The sequence below is a fragment of the Microtus pennsylvanicus genome, chromosome 3 (assembly GCF_037038515.1).
Source record: "Microtus pennsylvanicus isolate mMicPen1 chromosome 3, mMicPen1.hap1, whole genome shotgun sequence".
Taxonomy (NCBI): Eukaryota; Metazoa; Chordata; class Mammalia; order Rodentia; family Cricetidae; genus Microtus; species Microtus pennsylvanicus.
Window position 1 is genome coordinate 50,185,201 of NC_134581.1, and position 27,431 is coordinate 50,212,631.

General features: G+C 45.6%; 1 protein-coding gene and 1 non-coding gene across 2 annotated transcripts in view; both read right to left on the bottom strand.

Moving 5' to 3' along the window:
• The window catches only part of Myo1e (myosin IE), a 200,027-nt gene that overhangs the window by 75,563 nt on the left and 97,033 nt on the right, over positions 1 to 27,431 (bottom strand). The window contains exons 4-8 of the mRNA XM_075965339.1: positions 26,982 to 27,076; positions 9,079 to 9,166; positions 5,671 to 5,760; positions 3,858 to 3,989; positions 766 to 900 (exon numbers count right to left, since the gene is read on the bottom strand). Of these exons, the coding sequence (XP_075821454.1) occupies positions 766 to 900; positions 3,858 to 3,989; positions 5,671 to 5,760; positions 9,079 to 9,166; positions 26,982 to 27,076 (540 nt within the window). The remainder of the gene's footprint in view (positions 1 to 765; positions 901 to 3,857; positions 3,990 to 5,670; positions 5,761 to 9,078; positions 9,167 to 26,981; positions 27,077 to 27,431) is intronic.
• Positions 2,014 to 2,086, bottom strand: Trnaa-agc (transfer RNA alanine (anticodon AGC)). The gene has a single exon. It is a non-coding gene; the product is annotated as a tRNA-Ala (tRNA).

Genomic DNA, 27,431 nt, shown 5'->3' on the forward strand with positions numbered 1-27,431 from the left:
TGGAAACAGAAAAACAAGATCAAGAGGATGAAACAAACAAAACTTAAGTGTTTTACATTTTTTGTTTGCTTATTTGTTTGTTTTTCAAAACAGGGTCTCGGTCTCACTATTGTAGCTCTGTAGACTCGGCTGGTCTTGAGCTTACCAAGATCCACCTGCCTCTGCCTCCTGAGTACTGGGATTAAAGGCGTGTGCCACTATGCTCAGATATATATATATATATATTTGTGTGTCTGTGTGAGTGTGTATGCTATATGTGTGCAGGTACCCACAGATGCCAGAAGAATGTATTAGATCCTCTGGAACTGGATTTCTAGGCAGGTGTGAGCCGCCAGGTGTGGCTGCTGGAAACCGAACGTGGATCCCCTGCAAGAACAGCAAGCACTCTTCTCCAGGCCCTAAAATTTTCTATCTTCAATGAAGATCACAAAGTGGCTTGTGGCCTTCCTAAGGAACAGCTCTCCATGTATTTATTGACTGCTCAGCAAACTAGCAGGCTAAACTTACCCCCACAACTATCTCGGTCTGTTTATCAGAACACTGTTGCAGGAGGGTAATGACGCATTTGCTTTTTACTCATTTCAAACCATAGTGTGGCAACTGGATGCATGGCTCTCCAAGGTGCTGAACCCGGGTTTTCCGTAGTGCTCACAGTGACTGCGGGGGCAGGTAGTACTGTCTGCTTCATTGATCTTTCCTGCCCTCCGCCTCAGTTGACACTCAGGAAGGACAGCGGAGACTGCCCTGCCCGGTACCGGCACTTACCAGGGTTTCCTGGAACTCCCGTTTGTCGTCGATGTCATCGACCTTGTAGGACCCTGAGAGGCTCAGGTAGTAATAGTAGTCCATGCTGGTGATGCCGAGGCTTTGCTTCTGCTCTGCAGAGGCACCCTCGATGAGCTGCCGTAAGAATACACAGGACGTGTCAGGACACGGCCCACAAACACCCACAATCACCTTGGGGTTTCAGGACTACCATCCCTGAGCCCAGGCAGAATCTGAGGGAGTTTATAAATATCATTTGGGGTTGCAGTTGTATAAGCCCCAGATTGGTCTACAAGCTGCAGTTTTTGTTGTTTTACGGTATATGGATGCTGCCTGCATGGATGCAGTGCCCATGGAGGCCAGAAGAGGGCATCAGATCCTCTGGAACTGAGTTGGAAATGGCTGTGAGTACCAGGTAGGTTCTGGGAACTGAACCTGGTCCTCTGAAAGATCACTCTTAAGTACCTAGTCATCTCCCCAGCCCAACTTCCAGTTCTTAACTCTGATAAAGCCTGAGAGAACTCAGGCTTTCTTCATGTCTATAAAGAACTGTATGCTGTACTAGTGGCCCCATGGAAAAGTAGAATACAATTCCTACCCAACTTAGTTCTTCTACACTTCTTGCCCCAGGATGTATATTTGTAAATGGAGGCTTCTTGTTCGTTTCCTAGATATCCAGACCCGAGTAATCACACAGAACTATATTAATTACAACACTGTTTGGCCAATAGCTCTTATATTTTAAATTAACCCATTTCTATTATTCTGCATATTACCACAGGGCTGTGGTTTACCAGTGTTGGCATGTTATTCCCTTGGCAGCTACATGGTGCCTCCCTGACTCTGCCTACTCTTTCTCTATATCTCTGTTCGGATTTCCCATGTGGCTTTACTCTAAGCCATTGGTCAGAACAGCTTTATTCATCAACCAATTAAAAAAGCAACACAAATACAGAAGGACATTCCACGTCATATATTTTAGAATGGCTATGGGTTATTTCTCTGCATTCTGAAACCTCCTGGTCTACTGAGTTCCTCTGTTTGCTTCATGCTTATGGTTCAAGATGGGAGTTCTTTGCTTCCTATTCCTGCCATCACGCCTGCTGCCTGTTGCCATGCTGGTCCCAGCATGGCCTCCCACCCTCTGAATTGTAGGCCCAAATAAACTCTTTCTTCCATAAGTTGCCTTGGTCATGGTGTATATCACAGCAACAGCAAAGTGACTAAGACAACCACTGTCCCCAGTTTATGCGGTGCTGGGGATTGAACCCAGGGCTTTGTGCATGCTAGGCAAGCACTCTACCAACTGAGCCACATCCCAGCCCCTGAAGAATCTTGGTGTACCACCTATAACCTTTCCCCTATTCTTGCTTGTTTGAAGACAACACCTCCCTCCTGTTCAGTCTTCTCGCTCAGACACATAAAAAATACCCTCCTCTTGTTCAGTTTTCTTGCTCAGACACATGTGCCCACTTCTCCAGCTCTGACTGTATAGGCTGCTCTCTGCCTTCATTGAACACTTTGCCTTGAGCGTCCTCAAGCCACGCCGTCTGCTTCCTCACCACGATTTAGCCACACTCTGTAGCCTCTCCTCTTATGGCTCTGGAAAACTGCTCTCCCGCCTTCTTTCTCAAGGCTCAAGCCAACAGGCTGTTCTCGGTCCTGCCTGTTTCCTCCTCCCAGAACTTAGAAATTTGACCCCGAGGCTTTCTGGAGAGCAGCATCAAGCTCGCCAGGCCCCTTCTTCTACACGGTTCCCCTGGTCCTAGATAGAAGCCTTATTTCTCTCTATGCTCGCTATGCAGTTTTTCAGCAAATAGGCATTAAAAGAATTGGTTGCCATTGGAGACGGCTGTGTAACTGAGAGATTGATGGTGAGCTTCTTGCATGAGTTAATCTCTTTCTAACCTAGAGGTCCTAGAACACCACTGGACCAAAGAGAAACCAAACCGCAGATTCCTAATATGAAAATAATCATTAGGTTAACTCGAACATTACAGTTTTGAACATGGCATGCTTATATTTCTATAGACTCAAAAACGTTTTTCCAAATGGCTGGATTGGCAAGGTCGAGAGGCCCATGCCTATGATCTCAGCTACTCGAGAGGCTAAGGTAGGAGGATCACAAGTTTGAGGCCTGCCCAGGCTACCAACTGAGTTCGAGGCTCTGTCTCAAAATGAAAGAAGTAAAAAGAGGGTTGAGGATACAGCTCTGTGGAAGAGCGCTGGCCTGGTACTGAACAACAGAACTGGATGATCGCCAATGAAACAGTCGGGGCATGCTGGGCTTGCTCTGAGGATCCCAAGCCTGCGGAGACACTCTCATCCAATAGTGACCCTGTTGGAGGTATCCGCCCCCGGACACTTGGCTCCCATCACCCGACTTCCTTGCTCAACACCTCCTCCCCTCTCTGCCCAGGGTGCTCCTTCCTTAGTGGACAGTCTCTGTCTTTCCTTAGCTCCAGCTTTCCCCACACAATTCCCACTTGGGAAATCATCAAACAAACACTCCCGCTTCTGTTTTTGAAGTTTGTTAACAATTTCCTAATTATTTAACTTTGGGGAAATTTGCCTTGTTGCCCTAATTGTAATTCAACACTCCTTGAGGACGGGGATATCCCCACGCTCCTTTTAGACACGCGCACAGACCCCAGGGCATCTCTCTGGGCTTGAGAGCCGAGAGGCAAAAAACTGATCGTATTATTGCTCATGCTCCTGCACACTTGGCGATCAAAGACAAACAAGGGCTCCTCTTCACCACGTGGGGCCCAGGAATTGAACTCAGGACATCACGCTTGGTCTCATGGTGCCTTCATCCTCTGAGCCATCTCACTGGCCTTTCCAGTTTTGTTTTTTCCTGTTTCTTGTTTTTTTTTTGAGACAGGGTTTCTCTATGTAGCTTTGGAGCCTGGCCTAGAATTCGCTCTGTAGACCAGACTGGCCTCAAACTCACAGAGATCCGCCTGTCTCTGCCCCCCCCCCCCCCCCCCCCGAGTGCTGGGATTAAAGGCGTGCACCACCACCCGGCCAGCTTTGTTTTGTAATATGGAGAAGGAATAAAGGATTGGGAAAGAAAAACGGCAAAGGAAAACCTGGTAGAATATGTGAAAGCTCCTCTCTCCCGGGTTCCTCATCACCACTCTGGACTTTTCCAGAAGGAAGTTGGAGATCTTGCCACCATCTGGTTCCCCACCTGGACTGAACTGGATTTCAAAGTATTTTCCCTGCAAGACAATTAGCAATTTCCTTTAGTACTTGGTAAACAAAAACACAGACTTGGAATACAGGGCATAATTCAAGGAAATTCATTAATGGAAGACATTCTGGATTAGCCCAGCTCTGAGCTAGACTTCCTTACTTTATACCAAACAATGCCCTGGCACTTGCCAGTCACACAGTTCTGCATTCGGAGGATTAATCCCATGGCCAGACTAAATAAGGAGAACTTGTAACATGCTCATTTTCTCCCCATCTGTGTCTGAAGACAGAGACCCGCACAGTGCCCAGGTTGCCACATTGTTCTTCTAGAAGAATGGATTAATCTTCAGTCAATAGGATCTTGGTTATTATCAAATTCTCTATAATGCTTGCCTGTCCAAGATACAGAAAATTACATATGGCTTTAAACCTACATTTCCTAATAATTAGTGAGAGTATCACTTGATATTATCAGGCATGGGAGAGAGAGAGAGAGAGAGAGAGAGAGAGAGAGAGAGAGAGAGAGAGACAGACAGAGAGAGAGAGAGAGAGAGAGAGAGAGAGAGAGAGATTTCCCCTCTTTGATGTCATTATATATGACACACAGAGAAAAATATCTATATTTCCTCCTCTATTAGGGTTACAAGGTTATAAATGCTGGGCTTGCAATTTTTAAAGACTGACTGAGTTATCCTCTCAGAATAAAAAAAAATAACTTATAAGAGGAAAAGGCAAGGGAAGTCATAATGACATTTTCCCTGCTCTCTAAGGAAGGCGAGTATGGGCAGGTAGCTAAAGGGTTAAAGTTGACAGTGTCTATTTTTACAAGGCATGTTAAGAATGATAATTAGAGGAAAAAGGTCATGTGGAAAATTCATTCACAGCGTGTTTCTTCTGTCATTACCTAGAAAGGTCAGAATAGAACACCCCAACTATGAAAGATGAAGCAAGCGAGAATAAGGGCAGACAATGAGGGGCGTCACGCGGGTGTTGTAGATGGCTGTGGGAGAATGACAATGACTGCCAGAGACGTCGGGAGACTTCTCTAGGAAATAAGACATTCCTTCCTGAATAAAGGCCAACACGGTGAACTACACCTGCAATTCCAGCACACGGGGGAGGGGGCGGAGACGGGCCTCCTAGACGACATAAGAAATTTAAGGCTAGCCTGGACTATGTAAGAGACTGTCTCAAAAGGAAAATACTTAAATAAAAAAAATTAAGTAAAGGCTTTTTTTTTAAAGTGAGAAAGAAACTGTTTTTCTTTGAAAGTCCCACCCACTGCCTGTCTTGAAACCAGCCGACCATCCGACGCTAAATCTCCAGGCATCTGTATCTGGTTTCCAATGCACCTTTTGGCCTTTTGGAATGGTCACATTTCCATACCCTACTGCCAACAACTCTGGACAGATACATTGAAAGCATTCACAGCACTGCAAGGGGGACCTTGTCCTAGCTCTGGGGACACAGTTAGGAGGCACTGGGGCCAGGGGCTCTTCATTCTGTGAGCATACAAAAGAAAGCTGATTCAGAAATCCAGGAGGTGGGGTAGGGAGAGGATGTGAGGGGAGGAAAGGTCTCTCAGGTGCTCCCTTAGCCCAGTGTCCGCTCCCTTCAGACCTAGCTCAGAGGAGCAAAGTCTCTGCAAACAGGCCCGGGTCTTCAGAACATGGGAAGTACTCCCGCGACTGGAATCGGGATACTTACGAATCGGCTCGAGTTGTTGTTGCGCACCGTCTTGGCGTTCCCAAAGGCCTCGAGGAGGGGGTTAGACTGCAGGATGATGTCCTTGACGTGCTGTTGCAGGGGACAGGAGGGAGTTAGGAAGACAAGGGATGCTCATCAAATGATATCAAACTCAACTTTCCCCAAAGTCCTGCTTTCTGAGTATCGTAAGGCAAGAGGCCCCGGTCCATATGTCCTGGAGAGTTTCCGGAGAATTCAATGTGGTTTTGCTTTGTATTATAGAGACAGGTTTTTACTATGAAGCCCTGGTTGGCTTTGGATCTCACTCTGTAGACAGACTGGCCTTAAACTCACAGAGATAGATCTGCTTCTGCCTCCTGAGTGCTGGGATTGAAGATGTACATTTCTATGCCCAGCTGTTTTGTCTGTTTTGTTTGAAACAGAGTGACATGTAGCTCAGGCTAGCCTCAACCCTGATATGTATCTGAAGATAACTTTGAACTCCAGATCCTCCTGTCTCTACATGCCAAGTGCTAAGACTACAGGCATGTGCCACCACATGCGTTTTACACAGTGCTCGGGATCAAACCCAGGGCTCTTGCCAGCTAATCAAGTACTCTGTCACCCGAGCCGCCTCTCCCGTTGATATTTTATTAATGCATTCTTGCAGGGCTGCAGGATCCTACTTATGTGAATAGGTTTCCCAACCTCTCTCTCCTAGTTTGAAGCAGCATCCCAAAGCTGGGGTGCCACCAGGAGGCCAGAGCCCACACAGTCTGGGACTGGTTTTCCACGCTGCTCGCCGTGACCCTCTCCTGCACTCCTGGGTACAGTTGGTGATCACAGTGGGGAAGAAGTCTCTTCACTCACATCTTCCCCAAGTGTTCCACTCGCAACACCGAGAGGCAAGACTTAGCTAGATGGCAAGGAATCAGTTTCTCCTTCCCAAACATCCACAGAAACACAATCTTGTAGTGTCTCAAACTCTAAATCTGCACAAGTCACCTGGGGGTCTTGTTAAAATGCAGAAGTAAGTTTAAAAGGTCTGGGGCAGGGCCCAGGAAACTGTATTTTAAAGCAATCCCTGCTTACAGGGAGCTTGCTGCCAAGCCTGGGTCTGATCCTCAGGACCCACACAGTGGTTAACGGATACCCTTAAAGCAGGCCTGGCGTTACTGCTTCTTCTAGCATGGACTCACACTCAGGTCAGCCAGGGGCAACACCAGATCGTGTGACACAGCTCCTGGCCAACAACAGGAGAAGAATTTAGTGTGAACACTCCAGTCCTATGCCAGACTTAGAAGTGTGCAAAACCCATCACAGACATGAGGCTTCTCAGCTGATAGGACCCGGCACTGGGGAGGGCTTTTGACAGTGACTCACTCCTTGTACATCTAATTATTCCCGTGCTATGGTTAAATGTGTTCCAGAAATAACAAGTCTCCTGGCTTGTGCTCTTGAGCTACTGACTAATTTGAAGCCAAGAGTTCTGGATCAATGTCCTCAAAGGAAAACAGGAAGAGAAAAATCAACATTAACCGTCTGCAGCTTGGCCACTGGGTCACAGGCTACAGCAAACGGGACTAGATGAAGGTATTAAAACTGACTATGGGTCAAGTATATGTCCTCCTATGGTACCCTTAAACATCCCAGAAGAGAGAATGCCACAAAGCTCGGGAGGGAGCATCCCACTCCACACAGGGAGTGGCAGTCACTAGCGCCAAGGCAAACTCTGGGTGGTCCCACCATCCGGTCAGTTCCAGACTTAGCAGACTAAGCTGCCTCTCTCCTTTACAAGCCAGGGCTGTATCTAAACTCTGCATTACTTTGTAAAGTAAATTTGGAATGTGTGAATCTTTATTATTCCTTTTAATCTTTTGTTTGCAGGCTAGATGTGCTACACGACTTAATGACACTCAGTTTCTCCTTGGGAGATATAGAAAGAAAAGATCTGGAAGCTTCTCCCTTTAAAAAAATATAGCCTTATTTATTATTATTATTATTATTATTATTATTTTTGGCTGCAATGCTGGGATGAAACAAACTCAGGGCAATTGATTCAGACATGCTAGGCATGAATTCTTTCTCTCCTCCATTTATTATTATTATTATTATTATTATTATTATTATATTTTTCAATACAGCATTTCTCTGTGTAATAGCTCCAGTTGTCCTGTATCTCACTTTGTAGACCAGGCTGGCTTTGAACTCACAGATATCTGCCTGCCTCTGCCTCCCAAGTGCTGTGATTAAAGGCGTGTGTTACCAATGCCCAGCTTCCTTTTATTACTTTTTAAAAGATGGTTTCATATAGCCCAGACTGGCCCTGACCACAGGACCCTGAACCCTCCATTTGCCTGCTTCCATTTCCCTAGAGCTAGTATTACATGCATGTAGCCACCACATGTAGTTTATGCAGGGTTGGGGATGAAACTTAAGGCCTGTGCAAGAGAGGGAAGTCCTCTTGCAACAAGCTTAACACTGAGCTACATGCCCAGCTCAAGAGTGGGATTTGGGCTATAGCTCAGCTGATAAAGTGAAGCCCTGGGTTCCATCCCCAGCACCAAAAAACCTGGACAGGATGATGCATTCTTATAGCCCCAGAGGTAGAGGCAGGGGTTTCAGAAGTTTAAGGCTGTTTTTGACAATTAGTAAGATCTTACCTCAAAACACAATAACAACAACATGTTAGAACTGCTGTGTGAGACAGGGCCTGTCTGCACCTTCCTAGATTTTGCTGAGACACGCTCATTGGCCTGTGCTATTTTATGCTCCTATTAGTAACAGAAGTGACTGTGCCCCAACATTTTCTTTTTAACCAGCAACGTTTATATGAACTACAGGGAGTTCTGACAATGTGGTAATAACGACGATGATAATGGTTTCTTGTTTGTTTTCTTGCTTTGTTGAGAAAGATTCATCTAGCCTCGCTAGCCTTGAACTTGCTGTGTAGTTAAGAACAGCCTTGAACTTCTGGTCTTCCTGTTTCTAGCTCTGAGTGCTGGGATTGCAGACGTGCATCTTTGTGCCTGACGCGTGTGGTGCTGGGAACAGAGTTCAGGACTTTCTGCATCCACGTGAGCATTCTACCGGTTGAGCTAGATCCGCAGCCCCAGTTCTGGAGTAGTTTTAATAAAAATGTCTCTTATTTTCATGCCTGATGAATAACTTATACTTCCTTTCATCTGAGCTATCTTTCATGTCTCTGATTCTCCATGTGAACAGCGGCCCTTTGATTAATTTCTAAGAGGTCATTATCTATTAGACATGTCACTATGAAAACATACAGTTTCTTTGTACATTTCATGTAGCTTGGTTACCCAAGCTGCACTCTATAAAATAATTTCTTTACAAAGCTACGAATAGATCAAAGGTGTGTGTCACCATTCCTGGCTACAAATGGAGCCCCTGACCACAGCACAGCCTCACCTGGACCTTGGGGCCTCCTCCGGACACTCTGGAGACATAGCTCATGATGTACTTGGCAGCTACTGTCTTCCCAGCACCACTCTCACCACTGAGGAAAGAAAGACAAACACCATGAAGTGGTCCCTGCCAGCTCCTTTATCCACATCGCCAACAAATGAATAAATCACAGAGAAACTAGGAAGAAAGAAAATCGGGGGGGGGGGGTAAGGACCAGCACGATGCTAGTTGAGAAATGTGGGTCACTCCTCTGACTCAGGCGAGCGTGGCATAGACTGAGCCTTTACCATTGCCTTCATGCACAGGGCAGACAAATGAGTTTTCTTTTCTTTTTAAAATGATTTATTTATTTTCATTTTTATGTGTTTGACCCGTGTGTATGTTTGTGTGAGTGTGTTGGATCCTCTGGAACTGGAGTTAGAGACAGCTGTGAGCTACCATGTGGGTGTTGAGAATTGAACCCAGGTCCTCTGGAAGAGCAGTCAGTGCTCTTAACCACGGAGGCAATCTCTTCAACCCCTAGTCGAGTTTTCTAATGGTCTAATCACAGAAGGCATGATTAGGAAACTATAAGTATCAGAAGGATGGAATTTTCCAGAAATTATAAGTAACATCCACACACATTTTTGTAAATGGGAGAAAGGAGGCTATGAAGCAATTTCACCTCACATATTTAACTCTAATTAAAGACAAAAGAGTTCCAAAAGTGGTTTTTTGAAGGACTAGGGGTATAGCGCAGAGGTAAGTTTCACTAGATGCATGAGACCTAAGGTTCAATTTCAAGCACAGAAAGCCCCATTTTTCAAAATATTAGCAGAGATTTTGGTCAGGGAAAGGTGACAATGGGAGAGCTGTAATTTCAGATAGTTCTTTTCTAACCCTGTTGTCAGGCTGTGTTATTTTGTTTATATTTTACACATACATAAATATGCATGCATCTAAACATATATATACGTATATATAAATATTTATACATATGAATATATACATATATATGTGCAAAAATGGGCACTGAGGCTTCAGACTCTGCCTTGATGTAATGCAAGCTTCCTTATTTTGGAAACACTAAAATTAAATGATGAGGCAATATTAATCACATCCTGAAAAACAAAGACTATCTTCCGCTGGGTGGCCTGACTGCACAGCAATAGCCTTTTGTTAATAGTCTGCTTTCCAAAAATCCCCATTCTTCCCTCAAAATCCCCCGGAATTCATAATGACCTCAATTCAAAACATGCTCGACTCCTTCAGAAGTCTCATCTTTCTGTGTGAAGCCTTGGTGTTGCCAAAATAGAGTTTGTTAAAGCAACACACATCTAGAAAAGGACCCAGCATGAAAACTGTTGTTTGCTCTAAGTTCAGAGGTTCAGACTTGTCCTTGGTAGTCAAGAAACTGGAGGTGCACATCTCATGACCTATGAAACTCACGCTGGTTGACATCCACAAATGTGGCCAATTGTAGACCGCTATCCTCCCAGCTGCCACGGTCAGAGCAGCTGTGACCACTTACAAGAGTCTATCTGTTAGTGTTGTTCCTGCGGAGGAGAGGCTGGGAGGGTCACTGGATCCTCACCTGAATTGCAGGGAACCCTCTGGCAACTATCTCCGGTCCAGCTGTGTGTGTGTGATTTTGCCCCAGCTGCAGCTGGCCTCACAGACCTCTATTTTATGACTTACTTTATAAGCTGTAACAATATAAACACTGAAAAACTTTGGGGAAAGGAAGTGGAATGTTACAGAAACAACTAAGATAATTATGTAACAAGTACAGACCAGGCAGCTAGGACTCAATGGCAACAATGTATCTATAACAGGTTGCTAATAATATAAAAATAATACAGTAAAAAAAGGGGGGGGGGCAGGACAACTAGAAAAGATGGTCCTTGGTTCTAGTCTGCTCTCTGTTGCTGTGATAAAACACCATGACAAAACACAATTCCGGGAGGATGGGGTTTATCTGGTTTCTAGCCAGTCATCAGCAAAGGATACCAATGCAGGAACCTGGACACAGGAACTCAGAGACCATAGAGCAGGGCTATTTACTATCTTGCTCCCTAAGGCTTGCTCAGTTTGCTTTCTTATAAGCCCTGGAACAACCTGGACCCTCCCACGTCAATCAAGAAAATGCCCCAGAGGCAGGTCTACAGACAATTAGACAATTCTTTTCTCTTTAAAATTTCATGGCACTGAGCATTGAACCCAGAGCTTCAGATATGCCAGGCAAGTAATGTACCACTGAGCTACAAATCCAGCCCTGATATTGATGTGATTTCTTCCTTTAAAAAAATAGTTATTTTATTTTTAACTATATGTGTGTGGTTGTGTATGGCTGTGCACGAGTGCAGTGTTTATGATGGCCAGAAGGGGGCATCAAATTCCACTAGAGCTGGAGTTAATGGGCAGTTGAGAGTGGGCCACCCAATAGGATTGCTGGGAACTGAACTTGCGAGAATAGTATGCACTCTCAAGCCCCTGCGATTCTCTTAACGCCTGCATTCTTATTTTGTTTTTATAGTTCTATTGTCCTATTACTGATTGGATGGACTGACTGGCTATTGAGCTTCAGGGATCTGTTTTTCCCCTGCCCCCTCCCAGTGCCTGGGTTACGGAGAGCTTACCACTCTGCCTGGGTTATGGAGAGCTTACCACTCTGCCTGGCACTTACATTTTTTTGGTTATGAGATAGGAAATTAACTGTGTATTTTATATTTTTAATAACATCTTTTCACAAAAAAGGATCACATCACAATGATAATGAATATTCATCACTTTCATTACATCCCTATTCGACTTTTTATATATCACGATGACTAATCAGATTTCTGTAAGCTTAGATTTTTGTATTCAGAATTCCTTAGAATAAACTACCACAGAGAAAAACACAGCAAACTAGTAGACTTCTAACATAAAAGTCTAACTACTTATCCTTCTGCAATGCCTTTGTTTAATGGTGTGACCAGACATGAATTACTTTGTCTTTGAGATGGCTCAGTGGTTAAGAGGACTGGCTGTTCTTCCACAGGTCGTGAGTTCAATTCCCAGCAACCACATGGTGGGTCACAACCATCTGTAATGAGATCTGGCACCCTCTTCTGGTGTGTCAGCATACATGGAGGCAGAATGTTGTATACATAATAAATAAATCTTTAAAAAATGTTTTGAAAAGTGGGGCGGGTACGCTCATGCCAACAGTGATATGTGTGTGGGGGGGCGTTCATGCCAACGGTGCACATGTGGGGGTGCTCATGCCAACAGTGATATGTGGGGGGAGTGCTCATGCCAACAGTGCACACATGGGGGTGCTCATGCAACAGTGCACATGTGGGGGTGCTCATGCCAAACACGTGGGGGTGCTCATGCCAACGGTGCAATGTGGGGGTGCTCATGCCAACGGTGCACATGTGTGGGGGGTGCTCATGCCAATGGTGCAATGTGGGGGTGCTCATGCCAACGGTGCAATGTGGGGGTGTTCATGCCAACGGTGCAATGTGGGGGTGCTCATGCCAACGGTGCACATGTGTGGGGTGTTCATGCCAACGGTGCAATGTGGGGGTGCTCATGCCAACGGTGCACATGTGTGGGGGGTGCTCATGCCAACAGTGCACACGTTGGGGGTGCTCATGCCAACGGTGCACATGTAGGGGCGCTCATGCCAATGGTGCAATGTGGGGGTGCTCATGCCAACAGTGCACATGTGGAGGGCGCTCATGCCAACGGTGCACACGTCGGGGTGCTCATGCCAACGGTGCAATGTGGGGGGTGCTCATGCCAACGGTGCAACGTGGGGGGTGCTCATGCCAACAGTGCACACGTAGGGGGCGCTCATGCCAACGGTGCACACGTGGGGCTCAGAAGTCAGAATGATTTGAGGGAGAAGTCCTTGCCCTCGTGGGTCCTGGGGAATGAACTTAGGTCGCTGGACAAGAGACACCCTGGGTCCCACACCCGATCAAGCATTGTATCTCATTGTGTGAAGCAAAAGAGCAGAATTATAATGGCGAAAGTAACTCTTTTCATCTATTAAGATAAGTATGTCACTTCCCAAAATAGGACATCCACATTCTCAGTAGCTGTGTTTTTCTTTTCTAGGCAATCTAAAATAATTAGTTCTGGCTAAACATTGATCTGAATGCTCGTTTCTCGGTTTCAGTTCATAGGCACTTAAAGAAAAACTTTATTGATCACAGCCGGCAATTTACTCAAAATAATGGCACAATAATGGAATGTTCCATAATTATTGAAGTTTACAATATGTATAACCACAATTGCACTGGCCTGCTCGGAGGGAAAAGCACTGTCTAAAGTGATGGGACCATGAAGACGTGAGACATTGAACAGCAAACCCCAAACCACTCGCTGTGCGGCTCACAGCAAGCAGAGCGATTGGTTTTGCCTGTGTATACATACAGACAACCTTTCCTAATTCCATTGTTTTGTTTGACTTCTAGGGAAGAAGGGCAGAAAACGACACAGGTTCAGCTAGGCATGGTGGCGTGTGCCTGTAATCTCAGCTCCCGGGCTGAGGCAGAAGGATCAAACTCTGTGACATACAGCAAGACTGCCTCAAAAACTAAGGGTGAGGGATGTAGGGGGAGTTCTCACGGCACATGCTGTCCTAGTCAGGGTTGCTATTCCTATGGTGAAACATCATGACCAAAAGCAACGCGGGGAGGAAAGGGTTTATTTGGCTTATACTTCCACATCATTGTTCATCATTGGAGGAAGTCAGGACAGGAACTCAAGCAGGGCAGGAGCCTAGAGTCAGGAGCTGATGCAGAGGCCATGCCGACCCATGATTTGCTCAGTCTGCTTTCTTAAAGAGCCTAGGATCGCCAGCCCAGGGTGGCCACACCCACAAGCACTAATTAAAATACCACCCTACAGGCTTACTTGCAGCCTTATATGATGGAGGTATTGTCTCAGTTGAGGCTCTCTTTCCTCAGAGGAATCTAGCTTGTGTCGAGGCGACATAAAACTAGCCAGCACACATGCCAAAGGCCCAATGCGGGAAACAAAAATCAAAAACAAAGTTTCCTATATAAATTAGGAATAGGAGGGCTAGCATGAGAGCTCAGCAGGCAAAAGAATTTGTTGCCGAGCCTCGTGACCTGAGTTCAGCCCCTGGGAGGCACAGTGGAAGAGAGAACTGAGTCCTATGAGTGTCTTCTGAATCCCATACACTTGCCATGGTACACTTGCACACTCATAGGTGCACAAAAAATGAATAAAAATGTAAAAAAATAAAAAAATGAAGAAAGCTCACCAATGATCCTTAACTCTGACAGCCCAACAGAGCCCAGAGTATTTAAATCATCACCACGTTCCCTTCTTCCCTCACCATCAGAACCCAGACCTCCAAGGGCAGATTCTAGACTACAAGGGAAGGTTCTAGACTACAGGGGCAGGTTCTAGACTAGACACACTCAACTAGTGCCCTGGTTTGTCCCCAGCCAACTGGAGATGGCGGGACAGGTTCTAGACCACAAAGGGCGGGTTCTAGACTACAAAGGGCAGGTTCTAGTAGTCCTAACTGGTGCTCCAGTTTGTTCCCAGCCAACTGGAGATCGGTAATTCAAAATCAAAGTCAAGAGAGACTTTATAGGAAACACCAACCCAAATCGGAAACAATAGGATGTTCGTGTGTTAGTTGTAAAAATTGAAACTACAGCCATTTATAATGCTGTGCTACTAACTGGATTCAAGGGGACCATAACTGTTCTTGAAAGTCAGGCTGTCCCTTGCTTACAGAGCGACCATGCTTCCGAATCCCCTGCAGTGACTCTAGCATGCGTAAAGGCATTTCCTCCTAGGTGTTGCAGACTCAGACATCTTGACTACTGGAAGACTCCATCCTGGGTCTGGAAACCTCTCAGTAGGTACTATTTCTCTATAGGTACTGTTTCCTTGCAGCTAATTGGATGAATGCAAATGAGGTGCATTTGTATCTGTTTGGGTTTTAGGACAGGTAAGGAACAGCAACCATGGGACTACTTTGTTCCCCGCAGGCAGGGTTAGAAGCCCCTCTTCTTGTGGATGTGATGAGAAGGGCCGTGACTCTAGTCTAAGATGAGCTGATGGCCTCCTGATGAATCTTTTTAAAAAATACAGATTTAAAATAACATATTTTAATTTTTTACTTGTGTATGTGTACCACATGTGTACCGGTGCTTGTGGAGACCAGCAGAGGGCATCAGACGCCCTGAGCTGACTGTGAGCCACTTGATGTAGGGTCCTGGGAACTGAAAGCAAGTCCTCTGGGAGACTGGCACATGTTCTTGACTACTGAGCTACTTCTCCAGTTTCTACCTGAGGCATCAAAGCATGGAAGTTGTATTGACAATGGTGAGATAAGGGGAACAGGGGTTTGGGGGACTTGTGGAGTATGTATTAGAAAAACGTTTCTAAAACCAAATGGCAAATATTTATTTCTCATTGAGATAGGAAAAGTTAGCCACGAAGGATGTGTGTGTACGCTGTACATGTGTGTGTGCGTATACACATATGTGTGTATTTCTACAGACATGTGTGTGCAAATGGAAGGCAGAAGTTGACATCAGGTGTCTTCCTCTGTTGCTTCCTCCTTGTTCTTCGTCTCTCATTGAATGCGATCTCATGGAATTGAGAGGGTCACTGAGCTCCACGGTCTGCCTGATCCCCATGCCCATTGTTAAGGTTACAGATGTGTATGGCCACGCGCATCTTTTTATGTGGGTGTTGGGGACTCAAACTTGTGTCCCTGTTTGCTCTCCAGGCCTTTAACCCACCGAGCCACCTCCTCAGCATGGTCAAATGTTAACAGCTCTTGAGTCCTTACTGGTATGCATCCATTTAAGCAAATCTGCTAAAAATACTATCTTAGGCCCAGATGGAACAAATAGCAGCCTGCAGAGACAACTTTGCAAGAATGGGAAACCACATCAAAGAAGGTTCTGAACAGCCCTCTCCAACGACTCCATTCAGACTCCTTTCCTGAAAGCCCCTGGGGCCTGAGACTGACATCTCAGTCTGGGGCCGAGGAGGGAAGGATCCTCGCCCAGACCCTGAAATCACACTAAAATATCAACCCTCAAATATGTTCTATTGCATTAAAATACTGAAGTATAGCCCGACTGTATCCTGAGCAGACAGTGCGGGAAAACACAGTAGCATGCTGAGCAAAGCGTTACTAAGACAATAGCTGCTACTTCTCCCCAGTCCCAAACACCTATGGAATTAATGCTGTCGGGCAGTCAGCACTGTCAACTCTGCCCAGAAAGCAACTCGGTGGCAAGGCTCACCTTGATCAGCCCAATAAACAGGAAAGGCCTGATGTTTAGTCTGAAGATAATTTAAATCCAACGTTGGCTCCTTGCTATATATAAAATTCCCTTTGATGTTACTAGAGGATATTCCAAACCATTCTTGAACAGCTTAGAGGGATATTTAATTCCTTATTAACCTTTCTCATATTCGTCTAACTTTCCAGTGCCTGCTTTCGATTTTTTTTTGTTAAAATTTGTTTTTATTTTATTTTATGAGTACTGAAATATATGTATGTACCATGTGCGTGCCTGGTGCCCTAATAGGCCAGAAGAGGTTGTCAGAGTCCCTGGAACTGGAATTACAGTGAGCTGTCATGTGGGACATGACATTCTGGGACTTGAACTTGGGTCCTCTGTAAGAGCTGCCAGTACTTTTTAATTGCTGAGCCATCTTTCCAGCTCCCAGCAGTCTCCAATCTTAAATGCTTCATAAGTCATGCACCTGAAGCAGAGCAAAACAGAGTCCGTGCCCAGTGTCATCCCAGGGATCTTTTCAGTCATGCTGGACTACAACAGTTATATACCAGCTACACTAACACAGGCTAGTTCACAGTAGCAGAGAAAGGTGGACTCCTGGGGGCAGGTGGCCCTGGCTTGTGATGTGGGATTGCCCTCTGTATGCTATGAAAATGTTTTATTGCCATCAGTTAATAAAGAAGCTACTTTCAGCCAATGTCTTAACAGAGGAAAGCCAGGCGGAAAATCCAGACACAGATGCACACAGAGAGTAGGCAGAGTCAGAGAGATGCCATGTAGCCTTTGAAGGAGACAGACGCCCCAGGAACCTTACCGGTAAACCACGAACATCATGGTGAAATACAAAATAATAGAAATGGGTTCATTTAAGATGTAAGAGATAGCTAGAAATTTGCTTAAGCTATTGGCTAAACAGTATTGTAATTAATAGAGTTTCTGTGTGATCATTTCGGGTCTGGGTGGCCGGAAAAGAACAAGCAGTCCCCGCCTACAGGCTTGGATCACAGCGTGGCCACACTCCAAATGCAAGACACTTCACATGTTTCTTTACCTAACACCCAGTTTCCTGAGCTGTCAAAGACGGACATAATTACCAGTTGGCCACGTTGCCAAGAAGATTAAAAACTGTATCGTTAGGGCTGAGAAGATGACTCAGTTAATAAAGTGTGTGCCTTGCAAGCACGAGGACCTGAATTCCAGCCCTAGAGCCTACAGAAAAAAATCACAAGACAAAACTAAAAAGCTGGGCTTAGTGGCACGTGCCACATTCCAGGTCTGGGGAGGGAGGTAGAAACAGGCTCACGGGCTAGCCAGTCTAGCCTACTTGTTGAGTTCCAGACCAGTGAAAGATTTTGTCTCAACAAAGACCAGGGGGACAGCACCTGAGGAATGACGCTTGAGGTTGCCCTCCAGCCTACATATTTATACGAACACATGTGCATTTACATACATGTAAAAGAGATGTCAGTGTGATTGAGATAATGCTAAGTTGCCAGCCTTCCTCAACTCAAGGAATCTTCAGGACCATAAGAGCTAAAAGGTACATTGGGGGTGCTGCCTAGATGAGGGTCTCTCCTCTTTCAATCCACAAAGGCTGGCAGAGAGCATCAGAGACAGTGAGCCTCAAAGGCTGAGGTTGCCGGAATAAACAAGACATTGCATGGGCCATCAGAAACCCAGGGGAGCTGTGCAAAGGGTCCCCGTGATGCTAATAAAAGGCTCTTGAAGCACATCAAAGACAGGAAGGCAGCTTGAGAATCCAGGAGACGAAGCGTTCAATGATGCAGGAGCCAAGAGCGGAGCAGACACAGCCACGTACGAGAGGCATTCTCACTGCTGTTTTCTCTTTAGCTCTGCGAGTGTTAGGGAAGCCAAAGACAAAATGTCTCTTCAAGCAGGTCGGCCGACAACCCCAGGTCCAGTACTGGCAGCTAGTACTCCTCCTCTACTGCTCATAGTCAGCCCATCTGCAAATCCCTTCAAAGTATGTCTCCGGTAATTCCTCGATTGGTTTTGGAAACAGGATCTCATTAGGCAGCCCAGCCTGACCTGGAACTAGCTATGCAGACCAGGCTGGGCTGTCACAAAGAGCTGCCTGCCTCTGCCTCTGGAGGGCTGGAATTAAAGGCAGGTGCCACCATGCCTGCTCTATCTTTAGAAATTTTTTTTAAAAACAGGGAGCAGGTCGGCTGGTGAAATGGCTTAGTGGGGTAGAGGCACCTGCTGCCAATCCTGAAGACCTGAGTTTGATCCCTAGGGACCCACATGGTAGGAGGGACCTGACTCCTGACAGCTGTCCTCTGCACACCGCATGTATGCATGCACTCCCCTCCACCTCTGACATGGACATCAAACAAGTTTAAAACAGGGGTTGCCAGATCTATAACTGAGGTGACAGAAAGTTTCCCAAAATGCACAGTGCCCTGGCTTTGGTGCCAGCACCATGTAAATCAGGCTCAATGAGGCACTTGCCTGTAATCTAAGCACTCAGGAGGTGGAGGCTGCGCATCAGGAGTTCAAGGTCAACATCCTAGGCTTCACAGTGGGTTCAGAGCCAGGCTGGGCTACGTGAGACCTCATGTCTACACGATGCCTTATGTCGAACAAATAAACAAATGGACAGACAAATACGGAAATCTCACCAGATGTTAATGAATTCATTCAAGACAGACACCCTACTCTGCAGGAAGCAAATACTTCAAAAATATTTTTGAAAAATGAAACTCTAACAAACTCTAACAAAGCGTGCGGTATCTCAGTTCTGAAATATGCCAAGGTCGCACAGGCTCGGGAGGCCCAAAGCGACAGGAATTCATGTTTGTTCTTGTCAGCAGTAAATGCGCCACAGACATCTTCTCTGAGGTCTAATATGTCCCCACAGAGGCTAGGGGGCAGGGGCTTCAGAACCGCGTGTGGACATATTGCCAAGAGCTTGTCTGGGGACACACCAATGATAGGAAATGCATCAGAAACTTCCTGGTTCTTCTTCCCACTTTAAACCACACCAGAGTTGACCTAAAAGGTTTGCATAACTGTCTCTGACATATGGAAAAAAAAACCCCACCCCAGATACGTTCTAACACACAGATCCAGACATGGATTCTGGAGAACGGATAATGAATGGGCTGCTTGGTGGCCAGGCTTGAGGGTGACTCCCTAACCTTCAGTTGCTCACGACTCTCAGTGACGTGAACCTACCTGGAGCTGCCTGGAGCCCACACTAGCTTGCTGGTCCCTGTGTCCCTTCTCGGGTTTATTGAATGTCACACAGCTGCCATGCCAGCTCAGCTCAGTTCCCCATTCCAGTTCTAGGTCTGTGGATCCCTAAAGAGCTCATCTTCTCTCCACTAAGAAAGGGTATTATTATCTCTGTGAATGACCTTTTGGGATTTCCTGACCCTGTGCAGATAGCTTCAGGACATTACCTTACCTGAAGGCTACCCAGCCTGCCATCTACAGAGGAATCCACCACCCAGTCGGCTAATTATATGCTACTGTACAAAAGCCATGTGGTTACAGTGTAGAAAAAGACCACAGGGAAATAAAAAAGGAATGGATGTCAGAGCTCGGGCCCCACACAAACCCAGGGACAACAAAGCAAAGAGGATGCAGAACAGTCTGGGTGTATCCTTACTTCATCAAGATCAGAACGGGGGGGGGGGGGGAGGGGCTGGTCAACTGAGAAGCTGCTAGCTTAGCATGCCTGACTTGAAATAAAGAATTTTGAAGCCAAGGAATCTTAGAAGTTGTCAGCTCCATCAGCTCACTATCAGGAGAAAAAACTGAGGGCCAAGAGAGGAGCTCCGGGAGCTGCTGAGGTTCAGGGAGCTGGTGAGCCTGTCAGGTTGAAGAGCTGTCCGAAAGCGAAGGAACCCACGTACCAAAGAACAAACTCAGGAGAGGTCGGGCATTGGCCTCTGTAACTGGGGGAATGAAGTCAAGGCCCTTACAACATCTTCCCTCTTAGGTCCGTCTTTGTTTGCCTGGAGACCGAGGCCACCAAAGTGTCTAAAGAGATTTGTGCCATATAACAGAACCTCTGCCTTTCAGAGGAAGAAGAGGTTAAAGGCCCTGACTGAGCACTCTGTAGATGCCTGGATAAAAACTCTAGACCTTAAGAGACTCAAGCAAATAGCACCGATTGTCCATAAGTAGTTGTCACACATCCCATTTGGAGGGGACCACACCATCCATGCCTCCGTGTGTACACCTCCCATGACTGGAAGCCCCCCCCAACCTGGACCTCTGCCACCTCATATGCTGACTCTTTTGTGCAGCTGTGTTTTGTATTCTGTCGCTACAATCAAGCTGTAATCATAGGCACCAAGAGTGAATCTTTTATAAGTGAATCTATTTTTTATTTTATGTGCATTGGTGTTTTGCCTGTATGTATGTCTGGGTGAGGGTGTCAGATCCCCTGGACCTGGAGTAACATACAGGTGTGAGCTGCCATGTGGATACTGAGAATTGAACCCAGGTCCTCCGGAACAGTAGTCAATATTCTTAACTTATATCTCCAGCCCCAAAGAGTGGTTCCTATGAATGTTTGGACCTGATAACTTGAGAACTGACTCCGGCCAGACAGAAGGGAGGGCTGTCTTGTCAGGGGCCGGGATCCTTAACCTTAGTTTTGCCTCCCTGTTCTACCATTGCCTAAATTAGAAGTATATCTCATCTGAATGGCTGTAAAGATAAGTCTTGGAAATGGTCTCTGGTTCTACGCTGGAGCATGTGAATCAAGATGGCAGAAGTGAGGAAGAAGCAGGAAGGAACTGGTGCAGTTGCAAGCTCTTGAGTAACAAACCCTTCCTTCCCAGGAAACACCCAGAAGAGGGGCAGAACGAGAAAGGAGAAGGAAGGCAGGAACCAGAAAACTCATACTGAACTCTCTCATTAAATGCAGTGAAGGAAACACCCCCCTCCTCTCCAGTGACTTCAAAATGCTGTCATACAAAAGCATTTCCTGTTACTCAGGCAAAATCCTTCTCTGTGCATCGCCTGAAATGGTTTAGCCTGCACCTCATCTACCATCTGCATCGAACTTGCGACTTCTGGAAGGATCACTTGAAGGAGTGAATGCAGCAAGAACACGAGGAACCAGTCACACAAACCTAGAAGATACCCCTAGTAGAACTGATGGGGTCTATGGCATGGAGCTGTGGAGGCAGAACACGGGGAGAAGCATGCTTGACACACGCAAGGACACGTGGCCAGCAGTCAGTAGGAGCAAAATGAACCCGAAAGCCAATGTCATGGTGGTGGTGGTGGGGGGAAGAGGGATAAATAAAAGCTGGGCATAGGGGAACTGTGGCAACACAAAAGCAAATTCAGGCTTCATAAAAAATACAAAGATCTTCCCTCAATTTGCATAAACCACCAGGAAAGAGCAAGCTGTTGACAGCTGAGAGATTGGGCACAGGCTGCGGGGCTTCAGACACCCTGGAGAATGAAGGATCGCTAGTTCTCTGGCTGGGATAATGGTTGCAGAGATGTGCCATACAATGATTTTATTTTTCCTCCAGACACATGGGTAAAATGTCATTGAGTCTCTCTTCATCCCGAAGCCCCGGGGACCTGCATTTACCTCAAAATGCTTCTGTTGTCAAAGTGTTTTAGAGGGTGGGAAGAAACCAAATTCTCAGATCTTAAGTCAGGTGTGATGGCGTGCAGCTGTAATCCCAGCACTCAGGAGCAGAGGCAGGGGGACTGGGAGATTGGGACCAGCACAGGCTACTCTGATGTAGGTGTTGCTTTATATGTGTTGACTCAGCAAGACCCTTCCTCAAAAAAAACAAAATAAGTCAACGATAGTAATATTTACAACTTTAAACCCCGGAAATTAAGAGTTTAAATAACCGTATTGGTAGAACAACTTGACACATGAATGGCATAGAAAAATATTAAATTAGCTGACTTTTAAAATACAATATTTGGGGACTGGAGAGATGGCTCGGCAGTTAGGTGTGCTGACTGCTCTTGCAGAGGACCCAGTGTCTATTCCCAGGACCCATATGGTCTCCCACAACTGTCTATAGCTCCAGTCCCACGGGATCCAATGTGCTCTTCTGGCTTCCTTGGGCACTGGACACACATACAGCACACAGACATACATTCAGGCAAAATATTCATATACATAAAATAAAAAATAACTCTTTACTTACATTTATAGAATTTATATTTACCCTATATTTTGAATGTAAATATTGGACACATGGACCAAAAGAACAAAAAGAAATTTTAAAATGAATTCAGTATTGCTATTAATTTGTTGGTGTTATAATAATATTGGTATTATTTATTTTAAATGCATATGTGCATGTATGTATATATATTTATACACACACATATATAATGCACATAGTATAAAGCAAATAATTATATTTATGTCACCAAAGACCAAGATTTTTTTGGTAGGACAAATACAAGTTATAAATATAAAAATCAAAGATATTTTAAACCTCTACAATCTGCACACACAGAACACAAACATACATTCGGACAACATACTCATACACACAAAATAGTAATAATAGCAATAATAAATGAAAGCAGACTACTCTCTGTAGTCTAAAAGATAAGCTAGAGATGGCAGGATGAACTCATGCCTCACTGTTTTCTTAAAATCCCTTGGCATTGTCCACTGTGGAGACCAGAAGCACTGAGAACTGGTACCCAGCACAGTGGTGTCTAAACATCCTGTCCCAGTCCACGAAACAAGGACCCCTTGGAGAAAGGGCCAGTTCCAGGCCTCAGGAGGACACGAACAAGATGAACTTGGACCATTTGCAACAACAAAGAAATGATCCAAGAGGACTTGAGATGTGTCAGAGGACATGGAGGCCATGACAAGGGAGAAGGGAGATTATCTGAGACACCAAAGGAATAACTGCAATGTAAACAGGGGAGCTATTTTAAATTCACTAGTTAGAAGTGATACTGAAAATAAATACAGGCTACCTTCAGAGGTTGCCAGGGCAACAACTCATTACTTTGAAAAGTGAGGAGAAACGACAATGAGTAGGCACTTTATCTAGTTTTCCCATAAAGATTATATTTTAAGATGAAATAAAAAAGTTCAACTATAACAAATGAAAGGAATAACTGAATGAGAAAATAACTTTAATTAAGCAATGGTGGTGAAAACGAGAATCGAAAACGGGTGGGTCTCTTGACATTCCGGACATCGTATAGAGAGAGACCAACAGGAATGAAGTTCACGGCAGAGCAGATGTCTTTGCAAACATTGAATCCGCATCTGGCCATGCTTCGAGACATGCTATAAATTTCCACATGTAGGCATTAACATCAGTTGTCCACTTGATGGGACCTGGAGTCAGTTGGGAAACAAATTCTGGCTGAGCCTGTGAAGAAGGCTCTAGACTGGGGTAACTGAGGCAGGATGACCCATCCTGGATATGGGTGCACCAAGGGCGGGGGTCTTGGACTGAATAAAAAGGAGAAACTATACTGAACACCAGAATCCGTCTCCCTCTTTCCCTACTGCAGATGCGGTGTGAACAGCCACTACATGCTCTTGAGTTCATGACGGACTGTACCCGCAAAGTGTGAGCCATAGTAAACGCCCAAATAAAAACAGACACATGACTATTATGGTCACAATGAAAATGATCTCCAAATGACAACGGTAAATGGCTATTGTCAGGTGTGTTGTCACAGTAAGGAGACAAGTAACTGTGACAACAGGAAATAACGAGATGGTGGTAGGCATCGCATCATCACAGTGAATGCCAAGGAAAACAGAATGAAGGAGACGGCTCAGCGACTAGGAGACTCGAGAGACATAGCAACCGGGGCGATGATGTGTGGGCTTTGTTTGGCTTCTAATGCAAACAAGCCAGCTGCTGAAAAAAGTGCGTAACTCAGTCCCGGCACTGGAGTGTGGAGCAGATCAAATACTAAAAGGATTCCTTTTTCATCTGTGCAATGTTGGGAGCCAGACCTAAAGTCTTGGACATGCCAAGCACCAGAAAGGATTTATTTTTAAGGTGTGGTAAGAATTATCTTGAGCTGGGAAAAGGGATCAATCAGTAAAATACTTGCAACAAGGGCCTGAATTCCATCTCCAGAACCCTCACTGGGGAAAAAAAAAAGAAGAGGTGCCTCAGTGGGTCAAGATGACAGGTTCTGCCAAGCTTTATGTCCTGAATTCCAGCACCAGCACCCACACAGTGGAAGGAGAGAACTGACTCTCACAAATTGCCCTCTGACCTCTATGTATGCAACCCCCCTCCAATTTTCTCTTAAAGTTATATACTAACTATTGACAAACGAAAAGGTTTGCTCTCTAGGATTTGTTTAGATAAGCAAAGGGGCTGAGAGGAAAAGGTAAATAAGGATTGTCCACATACTGACAACCAAACAGACAGGAGGGATACGTGGGAATATACTACACTATGTCTTATTTTGTGTATGTTTGTGAACGCCATCACGAGTAGCTCTTTCAAAAACATTTCACGGGCTGGGGTGCGGCTCGGCTGGAGGGTTTGCCTGGCATGCGTGTGGGTTTCAACCCCAGCATTTCAAAACCCGGTGTAATGCCAGCCAGCACTGGGAGGTTGAGGCAGGAGGATCAGAAGTTCTGTGTTATCTCTGACCACATATTGAGTCTGAAGTCATGCTGGACTACATGAAACTGTCTCAAAAAATAAAATACATTTTAAAACTCAGACATACACAAGAAGGATGACTATAAACGTGTAAGTTAAGTTTTTAAACAAAATTACTATTTTTTATTTTTTATTTTTAGTTTTGGTTTTTCGAGTTAGGGTTTCTCTGTGTGACAGTCCTAGCTATCCTAGAACTAGCTTTAAGACCAGGCTGGTCTGAAACTCATTGAGATTCGTGCCTCTGTCCCGAGTGCTGGGATCAAAGGTGCGCGCCACCGCCGCCTTACAAAACCATTAACTTTTAAGTGACAGGAATGTGGATGCTTCATTTGCTAACACAGAAAGTGTTCATGACAGCGAACGAATTTTAAAGCAATCAAAGCCAGCCACCATTTGGGGACAGTTCGGGTTACATGGATTGTAAAGGTGAAAAGACCTAAGCTGGCATTTGCTACTAATATCCTAAAAACTTCAATGCAAACACGTACACACACACACACACACACACACACACACACACACACACACACACACACACACTCAGACCTGAACCACTTCATTTCTCAGGGAAGCGCTCGCAGCAGATGCTACCGTGATTCACAACTGTTCTGCTTAGATGGAAAGGGTCTCCAACTTACAGGCACAGGGAAATCCATGTGACTGTCACCCAGACGCACAAGGATGACGTCATTTATCTTGAACACCCTGCCTGTCACCATGCACCCTAAAGTTTAAAGTCTCAATGCCTTGAACAACTGAGGGCTAACAGCAACCTCATAGAAGCAGAAAGCTCTGTTTTTTTTTGTTTGTTGTTGTTTGTTTTTTTTTTCGAGACAGGGTTTCTCTGTGTGGCTCTGGCTGTTCTGGAACTCACTCTGTAGACCAGCTTGGCCTTGAACTCACAGAGATCCACCTGCCTCTACCTCCCAAGTGCTGGGATTAAAGGTATGTGACTTTAATTAATTTTAATTTGAAAAGCAAAAAGCTTTATAGATGTTCTTATTAGCATTTGTCAATTATATATCCCAATGGGTCTCATTTTCATATATATATATATATATATATATATATATATATATATATATATAACATATTTGGATCATATTCACCTTCATCTCTGTCCTCATTGGCTTTCTGTTACTGCACTAAAACACTAATCAAAACACTGTACAGCTGGGGCAGGAACACAGGGATAGGAACTGAAGCAGAGCCCCTGGAGGAGGAACACAGCTAATGGCTTGCTCAGCTTCTCCTCCCTACCCCCGAGACAGGGTTTCTCTGTGTTGCCTCGAAGCCTGTCCTGGAACTCACTCTGTAGACCAGGCTGGTCTCAAACCCATAGAGATTCACCTGCCTCTGCCTCCCAAGTGCTGGGGCTGAAGGTGTGTGCCACCACTGCCCGGCTTCAGCTTGCTTTCTTCTACGGCCTTGGGCACCTGCTCAGGGGCGGTACCACCCTCAGTGGGCTGGACCCCCCCACATCCATTACCAACTAAGAAGATGCTTCCAGACCTGCCTGCAGACGGGTTTAGTGGAGACAATTTCTCCATTGAAATTCCCTCTTCCTAGGTGACTCAAGTTTTTGAATTGGCACAAACCAGTCAGCACACACTCTCACTCTGCTAATGTTACTCCTAACCCCAGTCAGTTCCCCTTGTATTTTCACATCATTTATTCATTTTTCATTCATTCATTCATTCATTCATTTCTTTTCTTTCAGTGACTGGGCAAGTTCCATTACAGTTATAGATTGGCAGGAGCATAGCAACTCGCCAGGGGCTACACCATTGAAGAAAATGCCTCCCTTCCCCCCACAACCATTAACTGAGAGGTGGGGCCTCATGAGCTCCTCCCCTGAAAGTGTTTATGATCTGGCATGGGACAAGGGACAATTACAACATAATCAAGCAGCACCTGCTGGCTCCTTGGTCATGTTGAGCGCCCTCGCACATCAGGGCTGCCGCGATAGCCAGAGGCTCGCTGCCCTGGGTCTTTTTCCTACCTGATGATGACACACTGGTTCTCTCTGTCAATGATCATGTTTCTGTACATACTGTCGGCGAGGGCATAGATATGAGGCGGGTTCTCATACTGCGCCTAGAAGAGCAAAACAGAAACCAAAACCAAACCACAGTGAGTTTCTTTGTGTGGACTGATCAGTGACGCCATGGCACACAGCTCCAGCGTTCGGTGTTTACAGGCAAAGGTTTCGAGACTCCGTGATTCATAAGAATATCCTAGGTTATGGCCTATTACACTCTGGGGAAGCGAAGGTGGGGTTTGGAAGGACTCCTCCAGAGGCATGCCTGTGACTCAGCCCTCAGACACGACCAGGTACACCACCCTTCCACCCAGGCAAGCCTCTGCAAGGACATTCTGCTTCCAATTCTGGAGACCTTTGGCAATGCTCAGAAAAGGGTCTGCCAAGTCCCTGGGTCTCGCTTTGACCAGA